Source organism: Oreochromis aureus, linkage group 23, assembly GCF_013358895.1.
Source record: "Oreochromis aureus strain Israel breed Guangdong linkage group 23, ZZ_aureus, whole genome shotgun sequence".
NCBI classification, from domain to species: domain Eukaryota; kingdom Metazoa; phylum Chordata; class Actinopteri; order Cichliformes; family Cichlidae; genus Oreochromis; species Oreochromis aureus.
The window spans coordinates 1,115,055-1,140,332 of record NC_052963.1 but is presented as its reverse complement, the minus strand read 5'-3'; the positions used below and the strand labels follow the sequence as shown (position 1 = coordinate 1,140,332).

The following is a 25,278-nucleotide window of genomic DNA, read 5'->3' as shown; positions in this document are numbered from 1 at the left end:
AATTACGCCCCTGAATCCAGAATTCAAAATCCTGCTCCTCACATACAAGGTCTTAAATAATCAGGCCCCATCTTATCTTAATGACCTTGTAGTACCATATCACCCTATTAGAGCACTTCGCTCTTGCACTGCAGGCCTACTTGTTGTTCCTAGAGTATTTAAAAGTAGAATGGGAGGCAGAGCCTTCAGTTTTCAGGCCCCTCTTCTGTGGAACCAGCTTCCAGTTTGGATTCGGGAGACAGACACTATCTCTACTTTCAAGATTAGGCTTCAAACTGTCCTTTTTGCTAAAGCATATAGTTAGGGCTGGACCAGGTGACCCTGAATCCTCCCTTAGTTATGCTGCAATAGACGTAGGCTGCCGGGGATTCCCATGATGCACTGGGTGTTTCTTCTTCACTCACTATGTGTTGATAGACCTCTGCACTGAATCGTTCATTTTTATTGGTTCTGCTGGAGGTTTCTTCCTGTTGAAAGGGAGTTTTCTTTCCCACTGTCACCAAAGCGCTTGTTCAAAGGGGATCTTCTCTGTATTATTGTACGGTCTTTACCTGAATATGTGTATTCTCATAAAAACTAGAGAAGCATTTAGACATGAAACAAGTCCAATAGCTTTGCCTCTGCACTCCAACAAAAGGATTTAAAATGAAACTTTAAAAATGGGAGCAGACTTTCAGCTGCTCAGGTATGTTTGTGTGTACTTGGTGCAGGTTAAAGACAATGAGGGTTCCAAAATACAAATAATCCATAGATCATTTTATTTGAAACATTTGCATACATTAAATCCACTCACAAAAGCAACATTTCTCTAATCTAAGTCAGATGTAAAAAACTAAATAACCTGGATAACATCTCGGTTTGTAAACCCAGACAAATTAGTAACAGACTAACATTTCAAACTGAGAAAAGCTCAAAGCATCTGTACACACCATCTCCCCAACTATCTACATCTCACAGGGATGCAAACTATTTCAATATTTTAGCGTCATAAGAGTTCATGAGGGCACATCACATTACAATCTGAGGGTCTGCTGATGAACCCTCAGATTGTAATGTGATGTGTTCATTTATGACTAATGTCCCAGTGTGAGTCTAGGGGACACCACACAACGTGTCACACCAAAACAAACACTTGATGAGCATAAATGCATCTGCCCAGTGTCAGTGATCTGTGGTTGCTGCTCTTCTAAGGCACTGATTCATTAAACCTTTCACATCATTTCTTTTCATATATGTTTGTTTTAAACATGAAAATCATAACACAAACCCTCTGTTTGCTAAACATGTGCCGACACATCTACACATCCCATGTAAATATACCAAACACATGAATTTCAGCTGCTAAATGTTCAAACTTTTAGTGACATTGTATTTATGATCCGGACACTGTGTACAATTACTTCTAATCTTTTGGCCTAAATCATATAATATCTTGATAAAGAGCTGCTGATTCTCTGAGTGTTCCTCTACAAAGCAGCAGACTGACTGTTGAGACGATAAAAAGGTTTTGGACAGACGGAGAAAAATGAATTTTTATAATCAAGCTCACGATAGCAAGAAACTCATGTTTGTGCTGTATGTTACATTAATAGCAAAGATCCTAAGAGTTGTCTATAACGAGTGCATCGATAAATGTACATTTTTTTGTGTTTCATGAACAGATGTGCTCACACTGCAACCAGCACTACAAAACATCTCCTGGCTTTATATCCATGCGCTCAGTACGAGCTGTGCTTCATGCTGTCGTTTACCATCACTGGAAATGTGCGTGGCCTCCTGAACAATGTGCACTGCCACTAAACAGTTACATCATGCCACACACACATGGTTCTTTTACTCTAAAATACACATTTCCAGTTGATTTTCATTGGTCATACACTGAGCCTAAACAACAGCTCAACTAATGAAAGCTCTCCTTCAGTTTGAAACACCTCCAGGGACCAGGCTGACTAGCATGTGACCTGAACACACCCTGCTCCAAACTGGGTCACTGGTGTGTTTGGATGTGTTCATTTTGCACCGCACAGCAGATTTGCTGTGTGCTGCAGAGGTGTGCTGCAGAGGTGTGCTGCAGAGGTGTGCACTACGCTGAATAGTATATGTGTGTATTTACTTGTAGTAACGAGCGTTTTAAACGGGAACCTTACAGACTTACTGTTAAAAATATCACCTGCATGAATATTTGCACCTACTTTAAAATAAATGTGTGTATTACCACAGTGCCAGAGTATTCATCTTTACAGTAGTTACACACAGCCAACAAACACAAATACAATGCTCCTTTCAAATCACCTTTGGGATATTCTGATTTTTGTTAAAGATACAAAGAGAAGATACACACTCAGATGTTTGCAAATGGATAGTCTTCAAGCTGGGCTACAGTTGTCGTTCTGGTTTAAGGCTGCAGAAGCACCAGCAACAAGGCTGACTGGAAGTTGAATGAAGTCCTCTGGCAGCAGGAAAGACGGCATCTAGTTTGTCTGGAGCAGGGTGCTGAGAACTGAAGTTAGAAAGAGCACAGTGATCAAGCCAGTGCCGACTGTTCACAGTCACCACCAGGGGGCAGGCTGGGTTTAGTTACTGTGAGTTATTGTCTTTTTGGTGCTGTTCTGGACGTTGCCAATATCATGCTCCATCGGACCTTCATTTAAGACTTTTTACATAGAATCACTGATTATTTTCCCCCTAATCATTCTTTAGTATTCGAGCTGCAAACAGCAGCCTAATCTACATTCAAACATTTTAAATATTCACTTTGTGCACTCTGATTTTTTTCTCCTTCTAGTTCACACTTAACATGACTTTATCATATCAATGAACATCTGTCAGCAAACAAACTCACTCATTGCTCAGATCACACATTTCAGAGCATAACAGTTTTAAAACTGTTGACTGACCAGTCATCACTCACTTGTCACAGCTGAGAAAACGAGTAACACTAAAGCTACAGTAACTAGAATCTACTCTGTGTATGAGAAGCTGAGAAGTCAGAGAAGGAATGATACTTTTTACTGTTACTCTGTGACAGTCAAGGACCCAAGGCAGTTCTCAGTGATCACCTTCATCTTCTGATGAAAGGTGATGGGTGTGGTCTCCTCATCATGAAGGTTCACTGAACGGTTTGATGAGGTGACTCATATACTGTCGTCCTCAGTCCAGTGAACACTCCATATTAAGACACCTTTTGTAACTTGGTAGTAAGCAGCCAGCTTAAGCCTGATTTATGGCCGTGTCACAGAGCCCTGACGCTCTGCAGCCTTCTCAGAAATAAACTGTGCATTATCACTGGTATAGAAGTAAAGACAGGAAACAAAGAAAACAGTTTTGGGGGCTTGTTTCTCCAAAAACCTCACGTTTTTCATTCTGTTGAAGCCCTTCGCCCCTGGTGGTGGAGAGAATACGATTGTACACTCACGTCTTCAACCCAGCCACATGGGCGGCACCGAACGTGCCAGGTTACAAAAATCAAGATGTGCAGGCCATCCGAAACAACACCAAAAGTAGCGCATGCGCGGGCAGCTTTGGGGCGTGTCACGCCACCGTGCATGGACCGTAAGAACTTACCTTGAGGCTCGGAATGAGTGCCTTGGTGTCCTTTACCACTCTCTGGATCTGCACCTGGATCAGAAACACTCTTATCAGGATGAGTCTACCATGATGTCAGAGTCCTGTTATCTGTAATCAGCAGTAATACTGAATTCATTATTACAGAAATGAGGGATACTGACCTCCCTGCAGCTTGAAGCACAGTTTCTTCTTCTGATAAGCAAAGTAACTGGACGCTGCTCCCACCAGGGCAACGCCTACGGCACTGATGATTCCTGCAATCGGACCACTCCCTTCGAATGCAGCAGGACAGGAAAAAGGACAGACACATTACTGGAAAGGACCCCCTTTAAATGTATTTATTCAAATTCTATTTTTTGATCAGGTATGTCAAATGACTTTGTTTATCAGGATCAGAGTAAAATCACTTTAAAGCAGGAGTGTCCAACTCCAGGCCTCGAGGGCCGGGGTCCTGCAGGTTTAGACGTGTCCTTGATCCAACACAGCTGATTTAAATGGCTAAATGACCTCAACAACATGTCTTGAAGTTCTCCAGAGGCCTGGTAATGAACTAATCATCTGAATCAGGTGTGCTGACCCAGGGTGAGATCTAAAACCTGCCTGGAGTTGGACACCTCTGCTTTAAGAGTGGCAAATGTTTGCAAATACTTGTAACTTGATACCTGCTCAAGTGAGATATCTAAAAAGTACTCTGTGTTTGTTTGGCTCACAAACATGATCGATAGAGTTTCAGATTTTAAGAACAATTCAAAAAGCTTGATCCAGACCCAGTCCATGAGCTGTAATGACCACACTTCTCCACACGATGGCAGTACCTGTGGCGTTAATAACTTTTAATGCCACAGTTACTGGCTGCACTGGAAAAGTGTGCGGGAAGGCAAATCAAAAGCAGATACAGCAGCTCCAGTGCAGGGTGTGGCAGCATGAATAATGAGGCTGGCTGTTCTTTGAAGCCACACTGAGTCACTGAGCTTTGTCTCATGATGCTGCCGATCACTAAAACAGGGAGTTGCCTGGATATTAAAAAACAAGAATACAAGGCAGGCTGCCAGCTGTGTGCATGACTTACTGCTGGGAAATGTTGAGTATGTCACTCACTGCTCTCCTGTCTCACACAGGACATCTGAGGGCTCAGCGTGATGTTTCTGTTATGTTATTATGATACTGGCATATATGTCGAGGTCATTATAAAATCTAAATCCTACAGAACAACAACTCTTGTGGATTTAGGAATCATATTTCAAATACACTGACCATTTCATGCTGCTTTTATGATTTTATTATTATGTGTTACACTTTTCTTTTTCTGTTTTCAAAAAAAACCCAAATCCCTTAAAGACTCGAGGCAAAGGTACAAAAAACCAAAACTCCCAGTTGTACAAAGAGCAGTTCAGAAGCTGAGCTGTGCCAAAGAGAAGAAGCATCATCGGATCACACATCAGAAAAGTCTATCCCGGGAAATCTGCAGCTCTACATGTTGGATGTGTCAGCTGAGGCTTTGAATGCGTGCTATCCTAAGAATGCCGACTGTGGAAGAGATAAGCAGGCGTGTCCTGACACAAAGTGATGGCAGTAAAAAACCTGACAAAACTGATTTCCAGTAAGCAAACCAGTTGTCATGATCCCCACAAGGATGAACATGTGATATTTAGCTGAGCAGATTGGAGTGCTCCATTCACAGTCAGGCGTTCTTTAAGAAACTATCCCAGTATGAAGTGCTGCTGGTATGTGGTCCACTCTCTGACTGTCAAAGTACTACAAAGCACACATTTGTTTGCACAGCAACAAATTACAGAAAGAAAATGCAAGTAACATAAAAAACGGTATCCCAATGACCACAATCTTAGCATCCAGCAAAACAACATGCCTAACTGCTCATTTCCCATCCAACTATGAGTCCATCAGATATTGAAAACAGCTTTTGTAAACCACCGCATGACCCAACAGCTCACTGCACAGCTTGTAACAGATCCATGGCCCGCTCTAACAGAGGTGTTAAGATTTGCTTTAAGTTGGACATCCAAACATTGAATTCCTCAGGTATGTTAGCATTTAACATCTTCAGGATGTGGCCCCACAGAAAGTCTGGATCTGCAACGACACAATCGTAGCAGGGTTTTAACCAGAGAAACCAGACCGGGGTGCCAGTGTGAAGAAAATCAGGCTCATTAGCAACTTAAAGAAAATGCAACCCATCAAAGAGCCAGCACATAATCCAGCTCCTGCCCACCAAGGTAATGAGCTAGTAGAGCTTTCAAAACAACTAGTATATCAGGAAGTCCATAATGATAAGCAGCGTGATAAAAACTAATGTAGTAGACTAGAGGCATTTTTTGGTGCTTCCTCCATGACAGGAAACAGGAAATGACCAACAACAACTCAAGAGCTTCGATTCTAAAGACAAACACAGAAGAAGGCTGCGTGTCTTCAAGGCTGAATAGATAAATGTTGGTCTCATGTGCTGAAACCTTTTTTATAGCAACTGCACAGCCAAATGATCTATTGTTATTATTACAGCTCATGATTATATGATCGCCACATTTATACAAATTCCACGTGATCATAAAAACAAGAACACTGTTAGTGTTGGAGACAGAGCATGGTCCTCATAATGGACAAAAACTGGTTGGACACACTGTGCAGGTCTCAAACAGGATCTAGTGAAGCATGGACTGAAGATTAAACATGGGATTTACCTTGAGGCTGTTCAGCACCACCTGTCAGAACACGGGATTCACATTAATCAACACTGTTTATTACAGACAGACATTGCTGTGATCATGTGCTTTACACTGTGACGCTGATGTGATGTCCTACATGATAATGCTAACACGATGACGATTGTGCTCATTGGCTGATCTTGAGCAAAGTATAAGTTTTTTGCGTGGCATGATAACTCAGGACAGCAGTGTACTCCTGCACTCTTGTTAAATGAAACAAAACATGTAGTAAAAATATTTTTAAGGTAGAATAAAAATGAGACAAGATGAACAAAAATAATGCATACCCTGAGGATCCATGGCACGACCTGAAAGAAAAGAAAAAGGTTAGACGTCAGTCAGAGAGCTGACCTCAGACTCTCAGCACAGCAAATTAACATGACATCATATACCTCAGTCATGACTTCTCTTTCCTGTCTTTGGTCAAAATACAACTAATTATTTTAATGCTGTCACTAAACCAAGACCCTACTGCTTCTTTGTCTCAGTACCATCATGTCTGTGTTTTCTATTATCTAGAGCAGGGGTGTCCATCTCCAGGCCTCCGCTGTCCTGCAGGTTTTAGATGTGTCCTTGATCCAACACAGCTGATTTAAATGGCTGAATGACCTCCTCAACATGTCTTGGAGGTGTCCAGAGGCCTGGTAATGAACTGATCATGTGATTCAGGTGATATCTAAAGCCTGCAGGACACCGGCCCTCGAGGCCAGTGTCCTATTATCTAGGAGATAACACTTTAGAATAAAAAAAAAAAGATCTACACTTGTTTTTCTGTATTTTCCTTTTTTTTCAATGATAAGAAGAAACAACATTGCAGCAGTTCTGATAGACAATAAGATGTTTCGATCTGTCCTTTGGTAAACTGGTGGTAAAAAAATAAGCTTCTAATCATTTAAAGGTCAGCAGAACAGCATCAGCAGCTCAGTATTGATCTACACAGGACGACCTCAGACTGGTCCTAATGTAGCACCTTTCTAGTTCTGGTGACCACTTCAAGTCTAAACAAAAACAGCAAAGTGAAAATGCTTTCCTCAAACCTCCAAATGTGATCAAGAGAAAACAGTTCCAAAGGCTCCATCCCAGCCTTTTTAACCTTTCACACACAGTGGTCACGACAGTCGTCAGCTATTCAAAGGCTGTTTTCTTGTACTTGTGTCAGTGTTGATGGTATACTTGTACATAAACCACTACACTGGACACTGATGTGTCACTCCATACCCTATTTATTATAGTTTATATATATGTTGTTATATTGACATCTTTTTTTAATAAATATTTTAGTTATTTTATAGTTTTACACAGTGTATATTATTTATTCGTGTGCCAAATTCGTAAGTCAAAGCATCTGTTGTCTACCTAAGTGGACATGTAAAAAACTCTTTGAAAAGTACATGTTTAAAAAAATGAAGTTCAAAAATCTTTTTTCATGCCTAAAGATGAATAAAAATACTTAAGAAAAAAATCCAGAGTGAGGTTGTCATAATTCATGCATGAAAGGGTTAAACAGATGTGCAGTAAACTCATTAAATAACAAATAAGGGGCCAAAATGCATTAACCTCAATGATAAATACAGCCAAAAAAATCTATTACTGCAATAAAGACTAAAAATAAAAAGATAGTTGCTTATGTTTGCATATGAAGACTGTGGCTTTTGTCTTTAAGTAATTTTAGTTCCCTCAAGGCAACATCAAGGATAAATAATGAAACCGTGTTGGAGAAGAGTCACAGGGCGTCAACATTACTGGGACATTATATCAATGTGTTGTTGTCTTCCAGTGACACATGATACCATTATGGCAGCTGGACTGAGTCAGCGGTAGTGAAGGGCAACAAAACACAACAATAGAAAGGAAGTACTGCACAAACTCCAAAATGTCCTAGTGTCCTAAATACAAACTGGAACCACTGAATTTTCTATCTGACTCAGAACAAATGGGAACATGAACTGCATTAACAGCAGTAAAAAAACACACCCATACTTATCAGCTACAGTGCAGATTTAGATCCACTCACTGACCGTATTACAGTGCCGTCTGTCATTTATATAATCAAAGGTCTACAGCTGCAAACACCAGCAGTATACAGCTGGAATCACTATGGCTGTGTCCCAATTCAGGGTCTGCACGCTTGAAGTACGCATTTCAAGTGCGATTACGTCACCGCCACGCGACGACGGCTGTCCCAATTCAAAGTGTACTTGAAATGCGCCGTCGATTCCCCCAAATATCAAGCGTGGTCCGGTGCACGCTTCGTGGCCCCATATATCCCACAATCCATAGCACGGCGGTGGGTGTGGATAATTTTGCCGCAAAATACGGCAGAAGGGAGCGGCGGAAGAGTGAACTGTCAGAAGTAAGTACTGAATATGATGTCACTTATTTAAATAAATAAAATAATAATAAATAAAGTTTTATTTATATAGCACCTTTCAAGACAGAATCACAAAGTGCTGCACATAAAATTACAAGTCATAAAAAGATTTAAAAAGACTAAATAAAACAGGCAAAAAATTAACCAAAAGCAGTTTTAAAAAGGTGAGTTTTGAGTTGTGTTTTAAAAACAGCTACTGAGTCCACAGTTCTTAATGCTTGGGGGAGAGAGTTCCACAGTCTAGGGGCCACAGTGGCAAAAGCTCTATCACCCTTAGTCCTCCTCTTAGTATTTTTTAAAGCAAGTAAGCCCAGATCAGATGACCTCAAAGACCTGCTAGGGACATAAGGCTGTAGCAGATCAAAGATGTAGGCAGGTGCCAGTCCATGCACAGCTCTGTAGGTCAAGACCAGGATCTTAAGATCGACTCTAAATTTAACAGGAAGCCAGTGTAACTGAGATAACAACGGTGTCACATGTGAGTACTTGGAGGATTTTGTCAAAGCCTAGCTGCAGCGTTTTGCACAACCTGCAGACGATCCAGAGAACCTTTGCTAAGACACATAAACAGCGAATTGCAATAATCCAAGCGTGACGAGATAAATGCATGTATAGCAATCTCCAGTTCAGATCGAGATAAATTCGGGCTTAGCCTAGCCACATTTCTTGAATGATAAAAACAAGACCGAACCAGAGATTTCACATGCCCATCCAATGTGAAACTGGAGTCAAAGGTGACACCTAAATTCCTGACAGAGGATTTAACATAGAGTGAGAGAGGACCAAGAGCTTTCACTATCTGCGATAGAAATCTATCAGGGGCGCATACGAGGACTTGGTTTTCCCCTCGTTGAGTTGGAGGAAATTTGCAGCCATCCAACGTTTGATCAAATCTAAGCAATCATTCAGGACGCTGAAGCTTAGATAAATCCTCGGGCATAAAAGAAATGTACAACTGAATATCATCAGCATAACAATGATAAGAAATGTCCTCAAAAGAGCCCATTATATGCTGGAGGGGAAGAAGATAAATTAAAAACAATAAAGGCCCCAAAACTGACCCTTGAGGGACACCATAAGTAAGGGAGGTAGAGGATGACCTAAAATCGGAGACTGCCACAGAAAAGGATCGGTGATGGAGATAAGAGGAGAACCACTCTAATGCAGTTCCAGATACACCAACCCATTTTTTCAGCCTTTCAATGAGGATGTGATGGTCAACTGTGTCGAAAGCTGATGTGAGGTCCAACATGAGTAGAACAGAGCATTTTCCTGCATCATTATCCATCAAGATATCACTTGAGACCCTAAGAAGAGCTGTCTCCGTGGAACGAAACTGACGAAAACCGGACTGAAACTTATCGTAAATGCCATGTTTATCTAGAGCTGCCATAAGTTGCTGAGCCACAACCTTTTCTAGAAGCTTAGCGATTAACGGTAATTTAGAGATGGGTCTGTAGCTGCTCCAAAGAGACGGGTCTAGTTGAGGTTTTTTTAAAAGTGGGAGAATAGCAGCGTTTTTAAAATAAACCGGAAATATACCAGACGTCAGTGAAGAGTTGATTAAGGTGAGCACACATGGGCCAATAGACATTTATGTGCGAATGTTTAAGAACATTAAAACATTACTGTTGGCCACATGTCGGCAAAGTTATGTGACATTAGTGATGTTTGTACTTTCAGCGGTAAATTGGTTTTAAAGCCTCTACTTCTAAATATATATATAGCTGACCTTAATCTTACAGAGAATGTGATGATTTTATGGATAATTAAAGTCAGTCATATATCCACAAACACAACAAGCTGAAAGTCAGTGATGCTGCTCGGTTTGCAGTCCTGAATATGACGGCACAAGCAGGATTCACTGCACTGTTAATGTTAGCTATGTTATATTGCTGCCTCTGTTCGGTGGTGTCGAGCCAAACGGACTTTAACGTGTGTTTGAACGAGCTGACGGTTCACTCGTTAAGCTGAAAGAAAGATGCTTTAATCACAGGAGTCACACATGTGTCCACTGGACCATCTGGAACTCTTCTTGTTTAGCACTCGTAATAACACAAACACTAAATCCTCCTTCTCTGGTGCTGTTTTGTAGCAGTGTATACACCTGAGACTGTCACCTGTCTGTCTGTCCTGCACTCTCTCTCTGTTTCTTTCTCTCTGATTGTGGAATAAAAGTATGAACATGTATTTATAAGTTACACTTGTGTTTGAATCCTGCAGCTTATCACACATTTGATTTCCATGTGTGACGACTGCAAGTGTCCAGAGTGAGGACAGACTGAGGGACCCACTGCTGCACATCATCTGTGAGGCTTTGCACCCCTGATGATCCACCAGGACAAACTCAGGAGTGTGTGAGGAAGAGGAGGAGGAAGAGCCAGCAGCAGCTGGCAGATGGAGAGAATAGACAGACTGTTCCCTGTTTGTGAAGGACTGCTAGGAAAGTTTAACATAACTAATTGTCTGTCCTGAATCAGTCTTATTAGGTAATGTTCAAATAATGTTATCATCCCAGTGTTTTCAGTGTGGGAGAAAGTACTCAGGGCCTTCAAGTTACACACTATGAAAGGCAGCAACAAGTTTAATGTTCAGAAACCTAAAGTATGTATCAGCAGCAGAATGGAGCTAAAAATAAATGTTTGTTTCAGTTCTATGAAGCTTTGAGTATTTTGGATTAGTAGCACTGCTGTGTTTGTTGCATCATATTGCTGTAATTGTTTATATGCTTTATATATTCTGAGCTAAGTTGATCTATAGTGTTACATCATATTCTATAAGGATGTTATGTGTTTGTATACTTTCTGCCCAGTTTGACCCATTTAGCAGAAGTCAGCCTGTTTAAGGCTCTGATATCTATTCTGTATGACTTAAAGCAGTTATGACATGGTCTGATTTTCTCACCCAATAAAGGAATATTTCATATATCAGTCTGATCTTCATTCTATCAGAAACAGTTATCACAGCTCGTACATTTGCTTTTTACACATATATGTAAGCATTGAGCCAAATTTAGTAATGCCAACATATTAAAATAACAATGTTTGTCTCTTATATATAATACATCTGTATATACACTGTCAAAGATATTTGTCTTTGAGTGAAGATTTAAGGTGATAGGAAATATAAATAACTGCTACTTGCATCTTTGACCCAGAGTTCAAGCTCATATATATACATATATATATGTATATATATATATAATCTGACAATACATATAATATTGTCCATATTATATTAACATTACCACAGTGAGATGACTTTAGTCTCATGAACAACATTAGCTAATTATCATTTACTAACTAATCTTTAAATGACTGTTCAGTACAGAAATGAAGCCCAACTATCATGTTTTACAGTCCTGTGGTCTCAACTAATCAAAGTGATGTCATGACAAAAATGAAGGACCAACAAAACATTTTTTCTCCTTCATTTCTGTCACACAAAGCTGGATGAAACATTTCTCGCGGTTAGTATCATGGTTGCTAGGCAACCTGAACAGCGCGACGAAGGCTAGACCGTCCCATTTCACAAGCCTCTCACTTCCGCACTTCCCGTACTTGTAGTACGCACCGTACGTAGTACGCGTAGTGTGCGTACTTCAAGCGTGCAGACCCTGAATTGGGACACAGCCAATGACCACATCCTGATGCATTTATCCCAGGGGTGTCCAACTCCAGGCCTCGAGGGCCGGTATCCTGCAGGTTTTAGATCCCACCCTGGGTCAACACATCTGAATCACATGATCAGTTCATTACCAGGCCTCTGGAGAACTTCAGGACATGTTGAGGAGGTCATTTATCCATTTAAATCAGCTGTGTTGGATCAAGGTCACATCTCAAACCTGCAACTTCAGGCCTCGAGGCCTGGAGTTGGACACCTGTAATTTTGGGTTACACTGGAGCCAAAACAGAGACATAAGAAGTGCAATCATGATAGAAATAACATCATAAAATAACCGTGTTATCGTACCTCCTGAGCGGCCTCCATCAGGCTTGTAGTCTCCACCGCTTACATCATCCAAGTCGGAATCATCAAAATTTCCACCACCTGAAAAAATGATGAGGCATAAACAACCAATTATGCCGTCACATCAGAACACCATCACTTTCACAGGCCAGCTCACTTCTGTACTGCTACAGTACACACAGCTGTTTCCACACTTTTAACAACATCTGCTGAGACTGAAAATCTGCCACAAATACACTACTTGATGATTAATGTACACAAATGTTGGTTTTCTTGATGAATTCAGTCATTGTCATATCTTAACAAGGTAAATGTTCATTCATATCCATTCATGGTTGTGACAGGAAAAGCATGTGTAAGGTCACATGATTATGTTTGACCAAAAACAGAAACCTCAAAATGCCAACCTCTTTTTTTTAATTATGTTTATTTGCCTTTATGATGTGCACTGAAGAACTGACAGGGAAGCAAAGAGAAAGAGAAAGAGCCTCAGGTCAGAGCTGCTAAACTGGAATCCCATAAATCAGTGTCGAACCAACAACCTGCCACTGACAGCAGCTTATGAAACGTTCAGAGGCTTACCTCCTCCACCCTTTGGTGGGTTGACAGCAGGTTTGTCAGGTTTAGTGGTAGGTCCTGTAAATACAAATGCATCATGAGAACCAATAATAATATATACAATAAGAAAAGCAGATGGATTAAAGTCTATGTGGGCAAAGGCCCACCAGTTAGCACAGTAGCAGTGGTATATGTCTATCATGCTCTGTGCATATAGCACCATGTTAGCATTGAGCCACAGACACACAGAAGTCTATCAGACAGACTCAACATTAATGACTGAGTCCTTGGAATCTACAGCTGAAAGCTAAAAGCAGTCCTTTGGAGCAGTCGGGGGAGGGTCGAGTCGCTCTGCTGTTCAGTCAGCTCCAGCACAGATGAACTCACTCCACACTCTCACACCCTTGTTGAGGCGTAAAGGAAATGTTTCCCAGTACTCACCATTACTAGTACTAACAAAACTGGAGTGACTGATGGGAATGATCCATGTCCGGCACTTTACCTGGATTGAGAGCGTCTCCCAGATTGAATCCATTTAAATCTGTGACATAAAAAAGAAAATACTTCAAACACTGTCTAAGTGATGATTATTCATTTACCTTCAAATACACTTACACACAAAACAAAGATGTAAAATCCATCTTAGCATCAATGTCCTTGCATCACAAGTGATACAAAAGCACAGAATGTATGAAGGCTATCAGCACTCCGACTTACCAGAGTCTCCAGAACTTGGTTTCTTGGGTTTTTCCGGCTGTGGCTCGTCTGTGGAAAAATGATTTATTTAAACATAAACGGTGCATTTGGTGGACAGTCCAAGCATGGCTAATGATGAGCTATCTTATTATTTATTCTTAACTGTTTTGCATTTGTAGAAGTAAAAATCAGACATGAGATTAAAAAAGGACAAATATATTACGCAGAACAAATTCTGACACTCAGCAGAAGAAAATCAGTAAAATAAGACTTGAGCGTATCTACCTGGTCCAAATGCATCCAAAAGGTCCAGCTCACCTGAAGGAGAAACACATGGAATTAGTCTGTTAACTCGTCCATGTGTGTGGCTTTAAAACAGGAAGCTGTGCAGCATATCAACTAGGACATAAGTTTAAATCTATATTCATACAGTTTTATTTTTGCTTTCACAGTCTTACATTCTTATTATGAAGCAGTTTCTGGGAAATTTAAAGATGGTACAAATGACTGCCAAAACCACAAAGAAGAGCATGAAAAACATCCGAGTTTGATCATATTTATACAGACGATATGTTACTAAGAATACACCTGTAATGTCATATACATATATATATATATATATATATATATATATATATACACAGATGTCATTTATGTCATTACTGAGCACTGACATATTGTGTTCAAGACAATGGGACTAACACAGAGAGGGAATCCTATGTGTAATATACATCATCGTGCACTGATGGCGTGCTTCAAAGTTCTGTCGTAACACGTGAAATACTACAAACCATCCTTTTTGGGCTGCTCTGTTGCCTTTGGCTTCTCTTTCGGTTTTTGGGATGTCGGTGCTATGAAACAGAAAGAAATGAGTTAATTGTTTAAAAACAACAATGCTAGGAAAAGTGCCAGATGTGACGGTCACTCACTTTTATCATCCAACGCATCCCCCAGGTTGAAATCTGTATGAAGAAGACACGAGGAAGAGCATTACAGTTTAATAGTGGAGACTGTTCACTGTAACCACAGGAGGGTAACACTGCCACACTACATCACACTTCACATAAATGCCCTTTATATTTATATCTATATATGTTTGTAATACTGTTATCCAGCTTTGTCAGCATGTCTGATTACCTCTGAGTCTTTAACTAGCAGACACAAACATGCCCGTGTGGGCACTGTCATGGTCCCCGTGCCTCGCCGGCTGACTCTGTGTTTGGCAACATGTTTTGTTTGTTTTCCTTTGTGCTCTCTCTCTCCTCTGCCGGGGCGGTGCTCATTATGGGCTTCTGCCCCTGGCCCACGCACCTGTGCTCACCGTCACACCTGCAGCTGATCCCAGCTGATTGGAGCACTATTTATGATGGCGGACCTGCCTGTGTCATCCTTCGCTGGATCGTTGAGCCATCAACGATTCAGCCTGAATCTGAATCTCTGAGTTTGAGATTATTCCTAATGCTGGGCTTACACCGTTTTGTTGATCGGCCCGAGTGTGGCCTTCATCGTGTGTCGTGCATCGTGTAGTATACATGGGGTAACGAGAAGCGATTAACACCCCACGACCAGCTCCCGATCATCGGGAAGATGTCAAACCTGTTTGAAATCCTCCCGACCGTCGTGAGGGTGTCACCGCAGCCGCTCACACTGCGCACGCGCAAACACATAAATGTCGGTGAAAAAGACGGAGCAGCACAGCAGTGCAGCGTGTGATCTGGACACAAGCGATGGAGGCACTTGTAGAACTTTGGAAAGCTCATCCGAGCCTTTTCGATGTGGCCTCACAAAATTATCACGACCACAACTGTGAAAATAGTTGGATCTACACTGCTGCTCAATCACAGCTGCCTGATCAATGTTTTTCATTAGCAATTTAGCAAAGTTGATGGTGGTGGTGTGCGTGTCTGTGTGAGTGAGAGACAGAGAGGGAGAGCGAGCGACAGAATTTCTGTTAACCTTCATGTTATGGACGCACAGTGTGAGCACTCAGGTCGCATCAGAGCATCGGGCCGTATAGTGTGAGACCCTGCATCGTGACCTACGAACTTCTAACCCCTGCGAGTCAATCGTACAGTTTGAGCAGGAGCTGAATCGCGGGACTGAAAAAATCGCAGTGTCTGCCCAGCTTAACCTGGACTTCTTTCTGTGTGTGCGTATAGATCTGCCCTGGACCCGAGCGAGCGTGTGTGTGTTTGGAACCTACTGAGGAGGAGAGCGTGTACAGGATTAATCCCTGTTTCCCCCTGGACCCTGGAGCCCCGGACCCTTTCCCCTGCCACACTGTATATATATTCTCACCTGGTGTCTCACTGTAAATAAACGCACTTTCTCTTTTGCCAAGGATTCTTGGTCTGCGCGTGAGTCTGTTTCAAACATTGTGACAGGCCCATGGTGGGAAGGTGTGAGTGACCTGGGTCATGAATGGAAGACTGAGAGTACCGGCAGAGCGAACATGTCCAGCATGCTGACGTCACATTAGATGGTTTCATGCACAGCGTGGAAGGTAGATGTGTGCAAGATAATAAATGTAACTACAATAATCTATTCAAATCTTTCTCTGATTTAGCTGTAGGCAGCTGTAGGGCAGAGTTCATGTTTCACAGTGACTGCTCTGTTTTTATTACCCAAATGCACGGCTGAACGCCATATTTTTAAATTTCTATAATGTTCTTCTTCTACGATACCATCACTGAATTATTTAGATGTTTGGTATTGTTTTGTTTATTTGTAGCCTTTGTTTATTAACATATTTTAAATAATTACCTTCACGATCTGTACTTTGTAAAACTAATCTTAAATACCAGTTTAACTAAGTCAATCTTAGAACTGGGAAAACTGGCTGAAATGAATGTTTTTACCTATTTATTTTCATTTTGCAGAATGGAGTCAAAATGTTCCCTGTGGTATTGAAAGCAGTACTGAGTATCGTGACGACCCTACTGTTCACACTAATCACATGCCAGATGTGCCCTACATTTAATGCTGGTACTGGGGCCCACAGCTCACTGTGCCCATTGCGTGTTGGATAGAGTCATATTTGCTGGTTGCTAAGGCAGCGCTGTCTGACACATCAAGAAGCTGTAAAAAGCATGAGTCACAATTGAAAGTATGAGGTGTGAACCGCACTTTGCCTGGACCAGTGCAGACATACAGCACTCGATGGGCCCGTTGATCTTGTACTGTACGCGCACACAGACACACACAGGTTTGCCTCAGAGCAGCACACTCTGCAGACAGTCTTAGATGACTCGTGTGCCTTTTGGTTAAATTGTGGTTATAAAGATCAACCAGGACGTACTTTGAACCACATGAATGCAGCAATAAACAGAAAAACAAGAAACGGGAATCCAGAAGCACAAACCTCCACTAAGGCAGCTCGCTCTCTGGCCAGTACTGACTTTTAATGGAGTCGTACTAGTTTTTGCATATATTCCTTTTATTTGCTTTGCACTTTTTAAATGTAGTTTGTGATCAGATGAGTGTAGCATGACACATATTCTATAGCAGTAGGTGATGGACAACAGAAGCTTTCTAATTTTGTTTCATTTTGGGAAACAAAATTCATTTTATTGTAGGGTCTACTTTACAATATAAAACATCTTGAGGCAACTGTTGTTGTGATTTGGTGCTGTATAAATACAATAAAATTGAACATACAACATTCCCAGACAGGACAATATGTATTACATGTAGATTATTTATCAGCTCTTTGTGATTCTGATTCAATGTTATTGCCTTTGGTCATGGTCACATGACCAGTGACAGGTGATGTAAGATGATGGCTCAAAGGTTCATCCTGGGAGTTCTGCAGTCAGGAATGTGTTTCAATTCTTTACTCCAAATATCAATTTCCCATCAAACGTGCACGTATGGCCCCACAGTGAGCACGCCAATGTGGGTGTTTTGGCATGTTTCCTGGGTTACAGTTATAATTTAAGAATTATGCAAAGCATCGTGACGAGCTGTGGGTGAAGTGGAAAACCTCAGTTACTAAACTACAGTGCGTGCCATCTACTTTAGAAAGCATGCCTGTGGTTTGCCATACCAGCTCTGTTTGAGTTTCATACAGGAAGTATGACAGAGGAAGACGTGCAAATGGCAAGGACTTCTCACTTTAAATGTAGCTGACACTCACAAAGGCTGGACTGATATCTGTCAGCTACCTTAGTAACGCCCCCAAACAGGATGCAGGCAGGACATCTCAACCCAAACCTAGATAAGTGGCAGAAAATGAATGGATGGATTTTGGTCCCCATGACGTTTTCCCATGGAAAACGTTTATACCTTGGAGTATAACTATACTGAACAAATCCTGGTGATGTATAATATGATATGTGGGTTACTTGTATTTGATTTTTAGAGTTGTTACTGAGCACTTTCTTGTTGTTAGTGTGTTTAATGTCTGTAATTTAGTGTGATGTCTATATTGTTATTAATCTCTGTCTCTCTTCCACAGCATGTCTTTATCCTGTCTTCCTTCTCTCTCCCCAACCAATCACAGCAGATGGCCCCGCCCCTCCCTGAGCCTGGTTCTGCCGGAGGTTTCTTCCTGTTAAAAGGGAGTTTTTCCTTCCCACTGGGTTGGGTTTTTCTCTGTATGTATTATTGTAGGGTCTACCTTACAATATAAAGCACCTGAGGTGATTGTTGTTGTGATTTGGTGCTGTATAAATAAAACTAAATTGAATTATCGTTGTGGTTATTTGTCAGACAGTCTCCAAAAGACAAACCGAATTTCCAAAAGGTCAAATAAATCTAATGTAATGTAATCTAATGTAAAGTGCAGGGACTTGGACACTAGTGTTTGAAGTGAGGAGACGATCAGCTTGGCTGATTTGGATCCTCTCACATTAGTCCAAACAGATATCCAGCCACGTCAGGCCCACTCACACGTTAACATGAACTGCATATTAACGTCGCACTCACAATCTTTTCTACAGGCACCCCAACCTTCATTTGTAAATGAATGAAAATAAAACTGTTTGCCTGATCCTGATGAGCAGCATCGTACCAGTCGACAAATTGCTTCCACTTCTGGAATTTGGTGCATTTCAAAAAAGGAAATAATCCTGGAAACCTCAGATGAACCAGCTATCATGTGTTCTACCCAAAGAACAAAAAGACCAGAGGACCACACTAAGGACACTGTAACAAACATGTAATAAACATTTTTCAACATTATATGAAATGTAGTGTTAATGTAATTATTCCAAATAAACAAACAATTTTGTTTTGAGTATGGAATAGGTTGCAAATGCGTATGATATGAGCTTCAAGCCTAAATTCTTTAATGACATATTGCCTTGCACTCTGGGATCGAATAACTCGAACATTTCGGCAGGCTACTGTGTAGTGTCTGTAACTGATACATCTATGTTTTCTAATAAACGGGTTATGAGTTTGTAAGCACACAAAAACCCAGACAGGAAGCCCAGATCTCCCAGTTTTATACTGGGAATTGAACGCAGCCTATATTTGTAGATCTGTGCGAAGCTGGCAACGTTAAATTTGCTTCAAAACCCCACGTGGGCATGACGTGATCTGTGCGTGTCAGCGATAGGTGCACACGAATGAAAGTTTTGAGAGAGATGTTACGCGCAGTTTCAGACGTTTGTGCGCACAGGAGGGTGGTTAACAGAGAAAATGGTCGGATTCGTGAGCTGAACTAAATAAATTGTGAATAAATGATCAGTATCCCGGTTTGGATCGAGGCATTTGGAAAACAGTGTGCTCAGGTTGCTTCGTGTTTTTGTGTGCATTGAACCACAGTCCTCAAAAGTTACACGTTATTACAAAAAACTTTTGTCTTATTTTACGCGTGTGGATTATATCGTCCGCATGTGCAATCCATAAAAAAGAGCAGACTTTATTACTACGAAGCAATACCCAGCTTTTCAAAGAAGCGCTTCTTTGTTTGTTTGTTTGTTTGTGGCAAGTGGCCAAATAACTTTTTAATTCGCTAAAATCATCTCGCATGACCTTAAAAGGCAGTTACACACAATAATAATAGCAGCAGTGCTTTTACCTTGTGTTAATGTTCCAGTAACCAGGAAAAGCAGCACCACAATCCTCAAACAAAGCTTCATGTTGGCTCTTCTTTAGCCGTGTGCGCGCGTGTCGGCGGCAGGTATTTGTGGACTCAGAAACACTCCGCTGGTGTCTTCTTACACTTCATGAGTCAACTTTGCCTGTGAAGCACAAACTGGGTGTGGCAGCCTCTGAGAGGGCGTTCTGCGTGAGACGCAAGGAAAGATACAAAAAAACAGCAAACGGAGCCTAAACGGAGTTTCAGTGCCTTCCCCAAAATTTACATCAACCGATATAAATATTACAGTTCTTATGTTTGCTGCTGATTACGTACTTCAGTTACGCCTGTAGCTATATAAGACTGAGCCTTTTTAAGGCAGGTGGGAGGTCTTTCATGGGATGACTCATATTTTCTGGCTTGGTTGTAGCCCAAGGGCTCAGGCTCCTAACCAGCTTATCCAACAAGAACCAGTAACAGTTTCTGAAACTTGTGTGCCACCTAGTGTATGTCAGCCCCTTTCATTTTACACCCATTCATCCATTTTTGTTCCAGTTTAACTTTTACAAGTAATCTGATTTTTGGTTATGATTATTATGACATGCAACAGTTCAGGGGTATCCATGTGTATGACCATGCCTGTGCGATTACAGAGAACTACAAACAGTAAGAGCTGATCTAGATTTGCAACATAAACACACCTGGGATGCCTTCTGCTTATCAGATCTCTGTAAATTATCACAAGAGTTTCAGAAAACTCAACTTCTGACCTTGACCTTGAGGTCACTGAGATTCAAACTCAGTCAAGATTTTTAGTAGACACATTTGAGACTCCCATGTCACCGCTTTCTCCACGTATCACATTCACAAACTTGTATTTCAACCTTGCCTGGCCGCCTGGTAGCACGACATACCCCATCAGCCTGTTAAAGTTATGTGTCAGTCTCAAAGCCATTTCATTTGCACCATAGAAAGGTGCCTATGGATTTAAACATCAAATGTTTACATATAATGTAACTATTGTTAATTATAAAGATTTCTCTTATTATTTTTTCTAGAAATTGTCAGTTAAACACTTGTTTAAACCCCATCTAAAGCATGGCTGGACCAAACCAGGTATGAAAGACAAGTCATGCTAAACAAGCACTAGTGAAGCTGGCTATAGGCAGTCACTAGTGACAGTTTAAATGTAATGAATTCATGTTATTACTGGTTTACCAAAGTCTCTGTGTTTTTACAGTGGAAAATACTGCTTCAACCAAGTGAGTGTGTGAGGACTAACATCTTTTAAGTGCTCTGCATGCTGTTTACTATTTGACAAAATGAAAAGATTGCCATGTCATTAACACAGTGCATTGCTAGCTCCAAGCTAACCCTTTCATGGGTAACGTTGAGCTAGTATTGAGGTTTTCATTTAACAGGATACATGTTAGAGTGAATCTCTAAATTCTACTGCATCATTGTTGCATTTACTTCTTAATGTATCAGAGACAGTTATTTGTTTAGTGGATTTTTATCCACATGAAACAATAAAAGACAGATCTACATCATTTGGTCACAAAACACATCTGTACACATGTAGCAGCATGTATATATCTGCACAAAACTGCTAATTAAGGCACCTCCCTGCTTTTCCTTCAGTACCAATTGAAAACAAAAGCTCACACGTAATGTCCTCATTAATTTTAGAGGTTTTTAAACAGATATTGGATCTATACGTAGCTGCTGAAGTTCTCTTTTCATGTGGTGAAACATCCTTCCAAAACAAATTGATGTCTTATTCAAAGGTTGCATGAACTTCCTAAACAGATTAGTGCAGGCTCCACTGGTTAGTTTGCAGTTTGAAGTTGAATTGCTACAGAGCAATTATGACGTTCATGGTCAAAGTTGGGTTACATCAATAGTAGCAGACATCAAGTTAAAGTTTTGTTGATTAGATTAACTCAGTGAATTCCACATGTCTAGGAGTTAGGAATCAGTCATGATGACTCATTTATGTATTGTTGAATGCTGTGTGGCAAAATTCAGAAAGAGTATCAGCACAAGTCGGCTGATAACAGGCACTTTTCTCCATGCTTCACCTCCATTACTGATCTTAGGGTTCCCACTACACTATTCCAGCCAGCCCCAACAACCGCCTCACCTCCTTTTTGGTCTTGGGATGTGGTGGTTTACACCCTAACATTATTGTGTTTCAATTGTGATTAAAACACAATGAGAAATAACACAAGGAAAAAGTAATGTACACACTTTAATACTTTGTATTTGTGTTGTAATGAGGCTTTTATACATGCAGGTGCAATAAATAGAAGAGATGGTATCAAAAACATGTATTCAGTAATTACGAAACATTTTGGTTCATAGAAAAGGGGAATCCTGGCACTTTGCAATAGAAGCAGCAGCATGTCGAAAATGAGTGAAGCGCAAGCGCGTAGATTAGGTTTTGGCATTGGTGGGGACGGATGATTCAACCACCGAACCCTGCCCTGTTTCTGTTTTTTCCTTTTTGTCTTTGCTTCTTGATAAAAAAGGGAGAAATATACTTGCCCACATATCCTATTCTACATGCTTTTAAACCATTTAAAATTACAATTCATAGTTTTATATGTGAATTATATGATGTTAAATTACAAAATACATGCAGTCACACATGTGCTTCAAATACAGTAACGAACCATCAAGTCATCATCCAATTTCACCTGTGACCTTGTGTCACCATTGCTCTCTGAGCTTTGTGTTGGTTCTTCTGTCACCTGACAAATAGGACATACATGACAATAACAATAAAATGTGGAGCTGCGTCAGTGTTTCTGTCAATGTGTGCAGATCTTGACTCATCAGTAATGTTTGTAGGGTGAAATTAAAACAATTTGTGCAAACTGCACTACAAGGTGGAATATTTGCAAAATCATGACTACCTCATGATATTTTGTCTCAAAAATGAACCCTGTGAATATGTCAGTGCCATTAGGATGAAAGTATTGTGTCACCAACATTTTAATGTTAGACATATAATTTTAACAGCCTCTGTAAACTAATATCCTGGCTTGCTCGAGGCTGCCGTTTTCTCTGACAGTTACAATCAAAATTAGAAATGCTGCTCTGAGACTGAGATAACTAATAGTGCTGCCTGTTGTTCAGTTAGTTTCCAAAACACGTTATTCATGGTTACATACAATTTTAGACTGATGTGGGCCAAAGCCTAGCACAGCCTGTAACGTTATTATGACGGACACATTTTATGAGTGAACTTGACTTTAAGTGACTGACAGGTTTCTTTGAAAAATACTTTCTTATATCCAGGTTCTTCCTTTGTGCTGCCATCCTCCTCTCCTCCTTGCAGGCTTGCGCTGCTAAAACTAAACAGAGCTCCCTGAAAGGCACAGCCAATCACATTGGCCATATTTGTCACATGAGGCAGGACTCCAGTAGAGAACGTAATTTAACTCTTTCTGCACCGCTGGGTGAATGAGACGCTGACAGATCGGGTTTTTTTCTTTCTATCGGGTTTGTTTTTCTTTACTCGAAGAGATCAAATTATTGGTGGGGACAATTCAATAATCGCTGGATATTGGTGGGGACATGTCCCTTCCGTCCATGCTAAATCGACGCCCTTGGTCTGATCACTGGTTGGCCAAACCAGAATCTTTTTTCCCACAAAAATTAAACTGTTGTCCTGCAACCTGGAGAGTTAATGATATGATTGTTGGGGTTTTCTCTGTATTTATTATTGTGCGATCTATTGTACAATATAAAGCGCCTTGAGGCGACTTTTGTTGTGATTTAGCGCTATATAAATAAAATTGAATTGAATTGAATTAATTGTCAGCATCGGATAAATTCAGCATTTGATAACAAGTGTCTGTTAAATTGACACTATTTTAACACTGATGAGAGATAACAAGCTGATCTTCATTGCATGTGTGTTTGTTATTAGGCAGGTTTAATTAATGTGTCTGGAGCTGCATCTCCAGCAGGGCATGTTCTTAAAGCTGCCTTTCCTACACACTTCTCTGCTATTATTTGATCATTTTTTAACTAATGTGCTATGAGTCCACTGATCTTTGCATCACTTCTCATCACACTAAGTGACTTGGACAAGATGATAAACACACTCACATTCTTAAGATGTTGTCTAATCTTCATGGGCTCTCTTGTGTTTGTGTTAGTAGGGTTAATGCATGTTCTGCTTCTGTGTGTGAATTTGTATATATTTCTCTTTGCAGTGTTTCAGATTCCTTCACAGTTTTCCCACTTAAGCAGTCAGTTTTCTTTTCCCCAGGTTTGCTAACCCAAATTTTGATTTCCCACATTAACCAACAGCTTTCCTCTGTGTTCTCACCTACTCACTCTGTTGTCCTCTCCCACTTCAACAGTCCAATAGGAGGCAGTCCTCTTTCAGCTTTGTCCTGTGTTCTTCACTGTCTCTTCTTGCCATTTTAGCAAGCAAGCAATTTATTTATATAGCACTTTCAGATCAGCCCCCAGCTGAACACAAAGTGCTGTACACTTGACATGCCAAAAATGATACATTGAACATGTTAAAAAATAGTAATAATAATAATAATAATAGTAATAATAATAATAGTAATAATAATAGTAATAATAATAGTAATAATAATAATAATAATAATAATAGTAATAATAATAGTAATAATAATAATAATAATAATATTATAAAATAAATAAAATATATATATAAAAAATTATTATTAAAATGACATTTAAAATAAATAAAATTAGCTCAAATAGCAAAAACAATAATAAAATAGTATAAAAAAAAATGATGATGAGAATTGCCACTTTTTTTACTCCAAAAGTGGCAAATGTCAAACTCCAACAGTCTCCTCAGTTCTCCTCAAAAGTTCTTTTTACAAGCACAGTGAATTTGCAGCTTGTTGGAAACACAGTGTCATTCATCCAATCAGTCAGGATGATGGTTTGCTCTTCTTCTCCACTGCTGTTTGTCCACACTGCTGCTGCTTGCTGGGTCTCTCTGCTCAGGACTTTGCTGCTGTCTCTTTATCTGCCATGTTATTGCTCTTGGGGCTGCATTCCTTGTCTTCAGGGAGGAGTGAGAGCTCGCTTGTGAGGATGAGGGACACATGGAGCTGTAAATAAGTCAGCCAGACACTTGGCCTGAACGTTTCCAATGGTGTTAAACTATAACTTTCTTCCGACTGCTGCATGTGGAAAATTGATTCAGGTCTGCTTTTCATCTGAAAGTGACAAAACTAGGACATTTTCATCATTATTATTACTGCTGAACCAACACACAGAACTCTGTTTTTTTGTGAACTCTCCTTTCGTAAAGGCAGAAAATGAGATTGTAGTTGTTCTTGGCTGATAAACACAAAACCTTTTTTCTATTA

The 25,278-nt window shown here is 40.4% G+C and overlaps 1 protein-coding gene across 2 annotated transcripts; it reads right to left on the bottom strand.

Moving 5' to 3' along the window:
- Nucleotides 1-735: 735 nt before the first annotated feature.
- On the bottom strand, nucleotides 736-20,260 carry cd99 (CD99 molecule). 2 transcript variants are annotated; one of them, XM_031745979.2, is made up of 13 exons: nucleotides 19,907-20,253; nucleotides 14,811-14,843; nucleotides 14,673-14,732; nucleotides 14,167-14,199; nucleotides 13,903-13,950; nucleotides 13,688-13,726; nucleotides 13,210-13,263; nucleotides 12,631-12,708; nucleotides 6,575-6,595; nucleotides 6,264-6,284; nucleotides 3,729-3,839; nucleotides 3,565-3,618; nucleotides 736-2,500 (listed from the first exon to the last, which is right to left on the bottom strand). In XM_031745979.2, the coding sequence occupies exons 1-13, from the start codon at nucleotides 19,965-19,967 to the stop codon at nucleotides 2,472-2,474; spliced, it is 642 nt and encodes a 213-aa protein (XP_031601839.1). In that variant the 5' UTR covers nucleotides 19,968-20,253; the 3' UTR covers nucleotides 736-2,471. The 2 variants fall into 2 exon arrangements, with proteins under 2 accessions (XP_031601839.1, XP_031601840.1); XM_031745980.2 differs by lacking the exons at nucleotides 736-2,500; nucleotides 3,565-3,618; nucleotides 3,729-3,839 and adding an exon at nucleotides 4,824-5,658 and having other exon boundaries at nucleotides 19,907-20,260.
- Nucleotides 20,261-25,278: the final 5,018 nt, after the last annotated feature.